The sequence below is a fragment of the Ornithorhynchus anatinus genome, chromosome 9 (genome assembly GCF_004115215.2).
Source record: "Ornithorhynchus anatinus isolate Pmale09 chromosome 9, mOrnAna1.pri.v4, whole genome shotgun sequence".
In the NCBI taxonomy this organism is placed as follows: Eukaryota; Metazoa; Chordata; class Mammalia; order Monotremata; family Ornithorhynchidae; genus Ornithorhynchus; species Ornithorhynchus anatinus.
The window spans coordinates 13,832,203-13,845,288 of NC_041736.1; the positions used below are offsets into that span (position 1 = coordinate 13,832,203).

General features: G+C 39.4%; 1 protein-coding gene across 1 annotated transcript in view; it reads right to left on the reverse strand.

Moving 5' to 3' along the window:
- The window catches only part of GALNT3 (polypeptide N-acetylgalactosaminyltransferase 3), a 35,771-nt gene that overhangs the window by 4,967 nt on the left and 17,718 nt on the right, over positions 1 to 13,086 (reverse strand). Inside the window, 7 exon segments of the mRNA XM_029072087.1 lie at positions 234 to 335; positions 567 to 698; positions 2,919 to 3,119; positions 5,787 to 5,904; positions 6,353 to 6,587; positions 7,501 to 7,650; positions 8,577 to 8,749. Of these exon segments, the coding sequence (XP_028927920.1) occupies positions 234 to 335; positions 567 to 698; positions 2,919 to 3,119; positions 5,787 to 5,904; positions 6,353 to 6,587; positions 7,501 to 7,650; positions 8,577 to 8,749 (1,111 nt within the window).

Below are 13,086 nucleotides of genomic sequence, written 5' to 3' on the forward strand. Positions count from 1 at the left end.
TCTCCCTTACTTTCCCAGCACTGTGGACAGCACCACCATCCTTCCTATTTTACATGCCCAGAACTTTGGCATTATCCTTGACTCCTCTCATTCAACCCAAGTATTCAATCTACCACTAAATCCTGTTGGTTCAACCTTCACAACATTGCTAAAATCCATCCTTTCCTCTCCATCCACACTGCTACCATGTTAATCCAAGCACTGTTAAAAGGAAACATTACTGAAACATTTACCTGGTTTCCTCCAAGTCCATGGCATGTATACATAATTAGTGGTTTGGTTCCCTGATTATTTTCTCCAACATCCAGACATACGTGTCTGCCTACGCTTTTTATCTAGAGGAAATAATTATTTAACATTACATTCAATTTTGGCACTGCAGATCCAAAACAAATGATTTTACATATGTGATTCCAATACGATTGAAAATAAGGACTAATAAAAGTTATTAATAAATCCTATGTGCTAAGCAAACAAATGACCTACCCCTGGCATTTAAAATAATTTTAAAATTGTGGGAAATTTAGCAGCAAATTATAGTTTCAGTTTAAAGATAAATTACTTACATATCCAGATAGCACAGGATTAAGGTCAGGCACATACACTTCTGGATAAATAGTATTTAGATACCAAGTAAAATTTTTACACTGAAGACGGTCCCTTAATTCAAGCCTTTTGGAAAGATCTCCAAATGCTTTCTGAAAGAAAAATAGAATGACGCAAAATGTTTTAAACAATAACGATGTTATTAAGCACTTACCATGATAATACATCAAATTTCTTAAAGTGCTGCATATTCTTGATGCAGTTATCCTATATCCTACAATCCATAAAGACTCCCCAAAATTTCTCAAATGAAAGGACTCTTCATTTCAAGGCAAATCTGTACACATTCTGAATAAATCCACTGCTGTATTTACCAAATTTATCCCTATTCCTATGAAATTATTTTGCGCTTTTAGGGAAGGACAGCCATCCAAATCTTCCTAACATAAAGTTAGATAATGCAATAAGGTGGCAACACACTTCCTCAACAAACATATGATCAATCCTTCTATATCTTATAATTTTCAACAAATGATTGGAGTGTCCAGTAAATATGGAGAATATAATGAGTAACGATATCAAAATCACTGCTCATGAAATTAAACACCTGCTGTAGAAGCCAATCAGTCCCAACCTTCAGACCATGGTCCTTACTATTCATTTTAAGGCCCTAAATGTCCTAAATCCCAAGAAAATCTTCAACCCACCCCAATATTTTGGAATTTAACATATTGGGGAGAAACTATATACAAAGGTTTTGTCCCCGAGAGATCCAAATTTATTAAAGCCCTCTCACTCCTATCTTCACCCTTCCCCCATTACAACCCAACCCACACACTTTGCTCCTTTAATAACAACCTACTTCCTGTGCCTTGATCTCATCTCTCTTGCCATCAACTCCTTGTTCACATCCTTCCTCCTCCCTGGAACTCCTCCCCCTTCATAACTGACAGATTGTCACTCTCCCAATCTTCACAGTCCTACTAAAATCATATCTCCTGCTGGAAGCCTCCCCTGATTAACTTTTCATCTCCCTCCCTTCTGTGTCACCTATGCCCCTAAACACTATGATCCTCCCACAGCACCTATGAACATATCCTTATATTGTGTTGCTTCCCTTATATTTAATCTATTTTGATATCGATCCCTTCCACTAGACCATTAGCCCCCCAAGGGCTGATTTATGTCTACCAACTCTACTATAGTCTCCTGAGAGCTCAGTACAGTGCCGTGCACACAGTAAGCACTTAAACACTACTGACTGAATTCTCTACCCCTATTTCTGAGAAATATTTTGTAACTGCCATAAATCAATCTTTTTTTTTTCCAATGTAGTGCTTAAGTCTGGCACCGTGGTTAAGGGATTTTACATATTCTGTGGAAAAAGTACTGTCTTCAGAGCATATTAGTCTTAGTAACTATTTGGGTTTTTAAGAAAGTGTGTCATGCTGAAGTTTTCCTGTGAGCAAGTGGCTACCTGTACTATGTGCAATTGACCAGATGTGCCTTCAAGTAAAGACTTGTCCTGGCTATTCTACTTGAATAACTGGGTGATTATATGCTGTCTTAAGGCATGCAGTGACTAAGTCGCCAAAGAGTTAGGTGGTGGGAAAGGAAAATAACCAGATAAAGTTGTCAGATTTTTTCTTCCCCATGTCAGCTTCCTGTCCATTGAAAAAAGGATCACAAGTAAGACCTCAAGGGACACTTTCAACCTATTTAAACCCCAACAAGTTTCTGCCTCAAAGTGGTTGTAAAAAAAAAATACCATTTCCCCTAAGTCTTTAGTAAAACATTTTAAACTATCTCTGGTTTTAATATATATAAATTAATTATATCCCAGATTATAATCCCTGTCACTTGTCTGCTGTGTGACTTTGGGCAAATCACTCACCTTCTCTGTGCCTCAGTTAACTGACGTGTATAATGGGGATTAAGACTATTATCCCATATGGGACAGGGACTGTTTCCAACCTGATTATCTTGTATCTACCCCAGGGCTTAGTACAGTGCCTAGCACAAAGTAAGCACTTAAATGCCATTAAAATAAAAAATAAGACTCTCTTATTCTAGAACTAGAAACACAGAAAACTCTGAAGTATCAAAAATAAAATAAATTAACTTCTATTTTCTGACAGATGAACTACGTTCCATGAGTCCCAAAAAGAACAATGTTCTATACTGAAAGAACATTTTTCTTCTGGGCTCAGCAGGTCCAATTAGAAGAACTGAAAATGGTTATACTAGGTACTGGCATTTACTCAATTCAGGCATGAACTACAGAATATTTAAAAAAAGTTATTTAGCATGCTGAAGTACATTTCCTTACATTCCTAGAAAGACTTAACACATTTGATATGTCACTCACTTACCTGTTTCACAATTTTTGCTGCCTCTGTGTTTCTCCTATAAAATATTTCTTTGAACTCATCCATCCAGACCTCTGCAAGGCGGACTTGATTACGAGCAATCACCTGAGTGCCTTTTGGAAAGGAATGAGGGCTTTTGCTGCGAAAAACATGTCCAACAACAGAGCAAGGCATAATCTCCAACTGCCCACCACATTGCCAAACCTGATAATTAATGATATTTTTGTATAAATTCACAGCATTTGGAAGACTTTAAAAGGCAAAAAAAAAAAAAATCAAAGTGCCAATTGCAAGTTTATCTCTAAGCACCCTAAGAAACCAGCCACCTTTCAGAAAAACATTAACGCTTCAACTTTGCCAATAAAGTCTGGTGGTTTAAAAAACCACCAGCTAGTGACTACAACAGTAACATGTTCCTTGATTCAGATTATGTTATATTTACAATACAGAAATAGGATAGCTTCTAATGCTATCCACGTACACTTTATTTTACAATGCTGATTTTGTGAAATTTAATTTCTGAAACATCTTGATATTCTATGATGGATTCATTTTTGTATACAATTGAATAAGCACTTTAGAAAAATGATCAATTCTACATTATTCAATCCACACTGCTCCAACCATGTGACACGGCCAGTGCGGCCCTATGACACACCAAGCTCCTGAACAGTAGGTACCCTATAACTAAAGTTCCTTCCAGCTGGGAAGCGGAACTGTAACCAATTGTGGGAAGAACCATGGATCATCTGTAAAATGGGGATTAAGATAGCGAGCCTCCTGATTATTTTTTATCTAACCCAGCACAGGTATAATGCTCAGGACATAGTAAAGCACGTAACAAATACCATTTAATTAAAAAAAACCCGCCATCAAAAATACAACTGCAGCAGGGTTAATTGCACAACACAGTGCATGATTTTTATGAAATGTTATGAGTTACTGCCGTTAGATCACTCGATCTAGCTATGCAAATTAACCTGGCTCCTTAGGCTGGGAGAAATTAGGCTAAGAGCAATTAGGCTAGCTCTAAAGAAAATCAGGGTTCAAGGTAGTAAGATATGCAACCTGATCTAACTCTTCCTTAGATTACAAAAGCCCAGTCACCATACTGTGACCATGGCTAATAAAAAGTTAATTCTGATCATATTTTGAAACTATCTGCAAAGGTGGCTTTCATTCATTTGATTGCATTGATTGAGCACTTGATGTGTGCAAAGCACTGTACTTAGCACCTACGTGCATTCCTCATAGTCACAAGTCTTCATAAAAGGTAGTTCAGAATAATTTTACTTTAATTTTCCAACTAAACATGGATTTCTCTTAAAGGATACATGATCAAACCTTTAGGGCCACAGTGAAAATGAAAAATGAGATGGCCCTTTGTGTTAAAGCAAAAATCAAAGAAATTATTGAATATGGCTAGTATCTAGAAATAAGTGTTACACTTTTCTTTACCATCAGTTCTGCTACCACACAGCAGTTGTGTTTTTGAAGACCCTTGCTTTATGGGGAAATATGCAAAGGTATTTAAAGAAGATGCCATAGGGAAAATATGAAAATAGCATTTTATTAACCATTGATGCAATGGAGATTAATGGATCAGGGAGCTGGTGATTTGAAGATACCCCCATGAAAAACATTTTTCTATACACTCAGTTCCACCGGAACATGTACTTTTACTCTGCATTTTGGCTGGAGAGTTATTTGTGTGATTTGAAGATAGCCCCATGGCAAGCATTTTTCTATATACTCAGTTCCACCAGAACCTGTGCATTTTGGCTGAAGAGTTATTGGGGAATTAGGGAACGATCTTCAGGCAACGTGAACCTGTTTGGATACAGGGTACTGCAATGGTGTTAGAAACCGTTTGTTCGCATGCATTCAGTGGATAGCGTGAGTACTGGAATATGAGTTTTCCCTAAGTTAGAGTTTACCAGAACAAAAATCCCATGTTTTAGGAAAACTAGGGGTAATAGTTGTATCCACTACAAGCAGAAAGCTTTATACCCTGGCCACTTGTTATTTTACTAGAGTGTAAATCTTTGAGGGCAGGGATCATGTTGGCCAACTGCACTGCATTATAATCTACAAGGCCCTTAATACTTAGCTCTGCATATAACAAGCACTCAATAAATGATGGATTGATTGAATGCTGGAAAGTTGCAAAAACCCAAATAGAGTCAGAGTACTGTATAGTCTGATTCAATAAGGATGAGGCAGAGGGTGGGAAGCAAAAAGCATCATTCTTTGTGTATGAGAACAGCTGTTTCTCCTTCAGCGTCTATATGTGCATCGAGCTATACTGAGAGCAGATTCACGTGGTAGGAAGAATGTTCCCTAAAACTTCTAACATGATATGTAAATAGAACAGTCGAGACATGTGATAGCAGCATATATGGCTAGCTGTACAAACTAAGACTTTTTTAGTTGTTTAGCAAAAAAGTCTGCAGAATAGGTGTAATTCCAAGATATAATACAAACATATCTCAGTTGGCCTAAAGAGTTAACTATACAGGCCACACACCTGAAATATATATGTAAATGTTCCTTCCTGATTTCTTACCAATCAGCCTATTTCCTGAAGCATAACATTTGATTATATTTACTTTCCCTGGCATTCAAAAACTAGAATTGCATTAATTGGTTTTACCTCCCATGGTATTTTAACTGTGCATTCTCAGAGCAGTGAATAGACCAAATTATGTACCAGAGAAAGGATTTTCTTTTGTTTCAAATTTTCCAGCTCCAGAATTTCAGAAAGTATTCAAATGAAATACTGCATGAGAATAACAGTAATAAAATCAATTCGCTGTTTTGTACAATAATGTCCAAATGCTAAAAATGCTCTACTTTTCACCCTAAACTTACTCTGAACGACATTTCTATATTTTCTCCTCCCCAGATTTCCATTTCTTCATCATAGGTTCCAATATATTCAAAATATTCTTTTGATATGGAAAAGAGACCTCCAGCAAAAGTGGGTGTTCTGAAAAAAACAGAAATGATTGTTAAAACAAAATCTGACTTTTCACAGGACCAAAGAACCAAAGTTAATAAAGATTAGAGATAGACTGTCAGTTTTTAAAGCGTATCGTTAAAATGTACGGTCACGCTCTTCAAATTGATAGACAAATTTTATTTTTGGAGAGAACGAGTATCTGGCTGTAGCCACAGTTAACAACATCCAGCTAGGGTCTCCAGCAACAAAGAAAGACAGAGTATCCATCAAGGAGAATAAAAATCAATAACCCCACTTCCTACTCAGTGACATAAATTGTAAGGAAAAATAGGAGGTAGAGCAAGAAGTTTTTGATTTCCCAGTATTTGATATATCCTCAATTGCTTTTAAAAAAATATGACATAACCTCAATACCAGAAACAAGCCAGGGCAATTTAAGAAATGGTTTAAAGAGAAAAATAATATAATCAGTCACCGAATTGGATAAGTTTCATCTTTTCGTCTTTGCTTTTCATGTTCCGGAAGAGATTCCCAACCAAATGACAAACTCCAGTCAAAGTTTCCACGGTTGTGATTATTTCCATAAGGAGATGGTTTGCTGAATTCAAATGTATTAAGATCTATTGATGCAATATCTGGGCTTACAACAGCAGTGTAGTTTTCAGCTATTCTTGCCAACAGAGGCTCTAGCCAACCATAAAAGCATTCACCTATTAGAAAAAGTAGTTTAATTAATTAATCGAACTTTTGAAAAATGTCCTCTAAATGTGAAATTGGAACAAGAAAAATACTATGAACCCATTCAAACTCAAGTCTGCAGTACCCAAAACATTGCAGTAAGAAAGAATTGAGTGTGGGGGAAGGCTAGATGTAAAAAAAAAATAAAAAAAGGAATATCCATCAAATGTTAGTGATGAGAACTAAGAAAAAAGGTTTCAGAGAGCAAGAAAGAAGAGGGTCCACAGGATAAACAAGAGCAGTAAATGCAATTATGCATGAAAGCAAGAAGCCCAAGTGATCATTTAGGAAAATAACTAGAAAGATAGAAAAGGATACAAGAGAAGGTGATGGGAACAACAGTGACTTCATGAAAAAGAAATCCACATAAAAGGTACATTTTTCTATATTAACTTTAAATGTATATATACCTTAGTTAGTGCTCAATAAATTACAATGATTTTTTATGGTATTTGTTACCCGATTATATTCCAGGCATTGTACTAAGCGTTGGGGTAGAAACAAGAATCAAGTTGGGCACACTGATTCCCCATTTTACAGATGAGGAAACTGAGGTTGAGAGAAGTAACTTGCCCCAGGTCCCACAGCAGACAACAGGTGATGCCAGGATTAACTTCTGACTCCCAGCCCTTGCTCTTTTCACTAGACCACAGTTTCCATTGATTAAGTCACCGGAGAACAGAGGGCAGAGCCCTGAATAAAGGCGGGCAGAGTTATTATGAAAAGCCACCAGAAAGGAAAAGGGTCAAGCACAGGAAGACATATGGAGAGCAACTGGGCCTCAAATTAAGAAAAATGAAACATCATTTTTGGCAAGTAGGGCAGAATACAACAGCAGAATCCTTCAGCATAGGGGCTGTCGGGGAGCAGTTAGAATATACTTACAGTGGGCATCTAAAAACGTGAGCGTTTCTCCAGTTGCCACCGAAGCACCTAACAACCTGGCGGTAATCAGGCCTTTCCTTTCTTTTTGACGGACAACTTTCACTATTTGAAATTGTTTTACATATTCATCCAGTTTATCATGTAAGTAGTCTGAAAACCACAAAACATTTTAGAATTAGCTGTTTCTAATTTTCACACAGTCGATAAGCTAACCAGCATTGCATGTGAGGATAAAAATCATCTGTGGGAACAGAGATGAAGCTATGATTATATCCTTTCCGGTAGAATATGAAGTGCAAAAATCCTAAGTAACATTGTCTTATCTCCACTTTACACTCTTTTCAGTAGATGAAAGTGTAAACTTCTCAAGTGCTGAGCAATACCACTAGTTCATTAACAGCCCATGTTTTTTCTTTTAGTCGAGATACAGCAACATGATTGAATTGGATAAAAGCAGTGAGGGGCGTTAAGTGGATAATGGATGGAAATAGCAGAGCCAGCGATAGGAGATACTTAGAAGCTTAGGAGTAGACTTTTAAGAACTATTTTACAACATATATTAGAAAATTGTAATCACAAAAATGTTGGAAGTTAAAGATTTTTTTTTCCCAAAAGGGCAGGGCCCTCAATTCATCAATGTTATAAAAATGGGTTCTATTGACTGGGCTGGTAATTGGGACCTAAATCCACTGAGGCGTCAAGAAGAAATTCCAACGGGGCCCTAGACAGCCAAACCACGGAACTCCAAAAGATGTTGTGCTGAGGGTGGAGGCTGACACTTTGGACTCCCTTAGTTCGGGAAGTCTGCATCAGCCTACATTACCACCTGAGGCTCTCGCCACATGCTTTCCCTCCTAATCTTTTAGATTTGCTGCACTGCCAAAGTAGGACAGAATTGTGGACTGTTTGGGGTTTTTTCCCCTCTAGGGGGAGGAGGGTGGGATGAAAGGGTAATGAGGGTGAGAAATTTGAGACTCTCACAGAGCGCAGACGGAAAAGGACGAGAACCACTTGAGTAAATCAATCGTCCCACACCTCAAAAAAGAAAAAAATAAATAAAAGCAGCTTTCTCTTACCATCTACACTGGCATCATCGACTAAAATGATTTCCTTTAGCAGGATGGCTGGTGAAGAGTATAGCACACTGTAGACAGTTCTGAGCAGAGTAGACCATGCTTCGTTATGGAAAACAATTACAACGCTCGTGGTAGGCAAGGGGGGACATCGCTTGAACTTTTGTTCAATACATCTAGAAATTAACAAAAGTTTCAGTAGTCATAACCATATTTCACTTTCAATCAACTATGAGTGCTTACTCTATGCGCTTGCCCCAGAGGCAACAGGACCCAGCAGCCAGAAGCCCTGCTCTGTTCCACCCCAGACGGAAGAAAGGGCTGCAACAAAGACTGCTATTGCCTGGGACAGAAGTGGAGCTGCCTCAACGTCACCAGAACTTCCCATCAGCCTTTTCTGTTCCATTTCGGCATGGAAGAGAAGTGGCAGCAGCGAGAGACCTTCTCAACCTTTGGAGTGCCTTTTTTTTTTTTTTAAATGGTATTTGCTGGGGTACACATGAGCTTATCAGGTGGACCCAGTCTGTGGCCCACTTGGGCTCAGTTTTAATCCCCGTTTTACAGATCAGGTAACTGAGGCACAGAGAAGTTAAGTGACTTGTTCAAGGTCACAGAGAAGACCCAGCTGGGATTAGAATCCAGGTCCTCTGACTAACTACTAGGCCTGGGCTCTTTCCGTTAGGCCACACTGCTTTCCATGTTGGAAAGACTGTGACTGTGGCTGCAGCTTGGCTATTGTACTAAGTCGCGAGGAAGCCAAAACTCCATTTTTGATTTCTCTTAAACAACCTGTACTGTATCTCATTCTTGCCCCTTCCCCATTCTCTCCCAGCCTGGAACTCCCCCCCCCCTGCAAATCCAACAGACCAGTCACAACCCACCACCCCACATTCGATTCCCTCGTGCCTGCTACAACAAGCTTTCCCCAATTAGGCTCCGGCACCCCAAGTTTTAGAAACACACCAGCAATCCCCAACACTTTGGCATGCTTCACCTGGAGCACTTCTGTGAATATTTCCAACTATGCATTCAATATCTTTCTTTGCAAATAGTATTCTGTTTGTCTCCTTGAGCCTAAAATTTTTGTGGGCCAGCCATGGGACACTTCCCTGTTTTTTGATGGTTGGTTTGTTTTTCAAATGGTATTTGTTAAGTGCTTACAATGTGCCAGGCACCATATGAGGCACAGGGTAGATACAAAATAATCAGGTTGGATACAGTCCATGTCCCAAATAGGGCTCAGGGTCTTAATCCTCATTTTACAGATGAGGGAACTGCAGCACAAAGAAGTTACGTGTCTTGCCTAAGGTCACACAAGCAGACAAGTGGCACAGCTGAAGTTAGAACCCAGGTCCCTGGACCTCCAGGCGGATGATTTTACCAGTAATCCATACTTTAGGAGAGTGAATTGAAACCAGTGAACCCTCAAATATTGCCACTGCTATTATGACACAGTTACAAAAAGTTACCTAGGTGTTTCAAGTGTAGCAGCAGTTTAGTATGCCTGAGATTTCAAACACGTCAAAGAAAAAATTCTGACAAAACTGGGTTTAAAAAAATTACTCCGGTCCAATTAGTATTTTTCCTCTACCACCACAAGCATTACTCACAAGAAAGCCGTCCCAGAACCGCCAGAGCACACCCTAAAGACACCCAGTGGCAGCAGATGATGGATGACTAAAGCTTTAGTGGCTTCCCCTCCCAATCATCACCCACCTCTCCCTGGAGAGCACTCTCATCCTGGCCCTTGTTTGTGTCATGCTTTTCTGCCTATTTATACTCCCAGCCTACTGGGAAAGCATGATACTCATTGTGTGGTTTTTGGTTCTCAGGCTGGCACAGAGCACTCATTTTTCATTTGAAATAGGATAACACAGCCTCCACTTTTCTTCTCAAATACCAGATGCTCCCCTCCAATCTGACCGTCAATATTTCCTTTATCAAGAAGATGCTTTTATTGCATGCGTTCCAGTTTTTTTTCCTGAAACCTTATTCAGTTTTCTGCTTCCGTGGAAAAGCGTTAACAAAATTCCAGTGCAGTAAACCCATATGGCAAAATCCTCCCAATTGAGAGGGAGGTTTCAGATAACCATTTGCTACTAATAAAAAAAAAATCTGTCATCCCTCAATCGCGGTGTAAAACAAGACATTTGCTCGTTGCTGGCAAAAAGAGACAAAAGTACAGAAGAAAGGAAATTCGGAGCTTAGTTTTAAAGTCCCTCAAGTAGCTAATACTTTGGCACTTAAAATCCCAGACAAATTAGATCTCAGATTAAAAGACTGATTACCAGGGATTTAGATCAAAATCTCTTTGCAGGACCAAAACAAAAAGCATGAGTACACTATGTGAACAACAAAAGAGAGTGGACTTCATTCTGCCAAGGAAGAAATAAATGGTTCCCTTTTGGTACTGCATTAATTTCCAGGCAATCGAGATGCTACTTAGTACACTGGAAGAGCTAATTTACTATAGTAAAGCATAAATGCACGCCCTGCCCCCGAAGAGCACATTAGCTTCAGAGCACAACTGCTTGAGACAGAGCCAAATGAATCTTCGGATGGGCCCTAGGCCCAGACCGATGTTCCTTCACTGCCTGGAGAATACATCTTCCTCTAGCTCTACACCATCCCTTCCCCTCCCAGATTGGCCAGAGCTATCAGACAGATCAGGCAACACCGTGGAGGCAAGAATGGGGAGGAGGGATCAATCATTCGATCAGTGGCATTTTATGGACTTACTGTGTGCAGAGCACTGTACTAAATGCCTGGGAAAGAACAACAGAATTGTAGACATCTTCTCTATCCCCAAGGAGTTGCCAGTCTAGAGGGGGAGACAGGCATTAATATAAATAACACATGGGAATGTACCTAAGTGCTGTGGGGCTGAAGGGGTGACAGATGGGAGAAGAAATCTCAGTGGCATCCCCTTGGACTCTGAGGAAATATTCAGCTGGCCCAAAAGGGATAGAAGGGATTTCAAATCATATAGTACACCAAAAGTGAGTCAATTTATTCCTTTTTTCAGAAAAAGGAAACCAACATACCCTAATCCGAATTACAAGTATGTTACACCTAAATGGTTTTCCAAAAAAAAGGAGTCTATCCAAAACTATGAATAGTCAGTAGACTCTAATAATCAAGTGTGCCCTGATTGCCACTTTTTTTGAAATCAAAAAAGAACCTATTTAATGTAGCAGAAAATATTAACGCAAGCTCAAGAATGGACAGTTCAAGGGCTATTTCTTTCTGCCTCAAAATGCATCTAGTTAAGGGCAAAAATCTATAAAAATCCATGCAGAATCTCTGGGGGCTTAAAGCCAGTGACGACGTTTCATTATCAACGAACCAATGGTATTTACTGAGCAGTTACTGTGTGCAGAGATCTGTATTAAGCACTTGGGAGAGTATGAAATAACAGAGTGGGTAGAGGCATACCCTGCCCTCCAGGAGCTTCATCTTGCAGTGTCCCCAATGCTCTGGACGGGGTCGAGTCCGGTGCCAGGTCAGCACCAGTACCAACCTCCCTGCTGACCCAGGGCAGTACTCCCCTCCAGGTCTGGGCTGGGGTCATCTCCCGGAGTTGGCAGTTTCAGGAATGAATCTGCCAACGAGACTACTCTGGGATTACTGAAGGCTCTTGCTGCTGGAAAAATCACAGTACTCACTAAGTGCTCACTATGTGCCAAGCACCGTCGTAAGCTCTAGAGTAGGCACGAGATAGTCGGGAACTGTCTCTATCCCTCACAGTTTAAAGGGAGAATAGATATTCTATTCCCATTTTATAGAGTAGGAAACTGAAGCACAAAAGGCCCAAGGTCCCAGGAGACAAATGGAGAGCAGGACTAGAACCCAGGTCTCCTGATTCCTAGCCTTGTGCTCTTTCCATTAGGCCAAGCTGCCTTCTGGGCCTTATTCTTTTTTTTTTTTTTAATGGCCACCTTCCCCTTTGTTCCAGCCAAGAATTGGCATAGATAATCTATAGACAGCCTTTACTAATCTGACTAATCAGCAGAAAGATTCTTAATTAGATTTAAACAGGGCTTTTCATTAAATCTCATTTATACAGGCATTTTGGCAAGACTTAGCTTAAATTTAGGCTAGATCTGTTGCTTAGGCTACAGCTGTCAACATCAGAGAAAAATGGCGAACGTTTAAGTGCTGATATTCAAACAAATTCTGAACTCCTCGGCTCAGAAAAAAGAGTTACTCTTGCCCCTTTACACCAAGATTTAGGCACTAAGGACAGCTATTCCCTAGCTAGCACTCAATCAGTTCTATACAAATAAACATTTTCAGAGTGCACAAATCTTCCCAGAGGGTCCCACGATCAAAAAAAGACCGAACAAAAACCAATATAAATATAATTAAAAACAGGACTAAAAATCTAGTTACCATTCTTGATCAAGTGCAAATATATACCAATACTTCAAATTAGATACTTTTTTGTGCATTTATGTAAAGGTTTGATTTTCGAAGCATTATCTTGAGAACTGTCACTAAAAATCATTTCCAA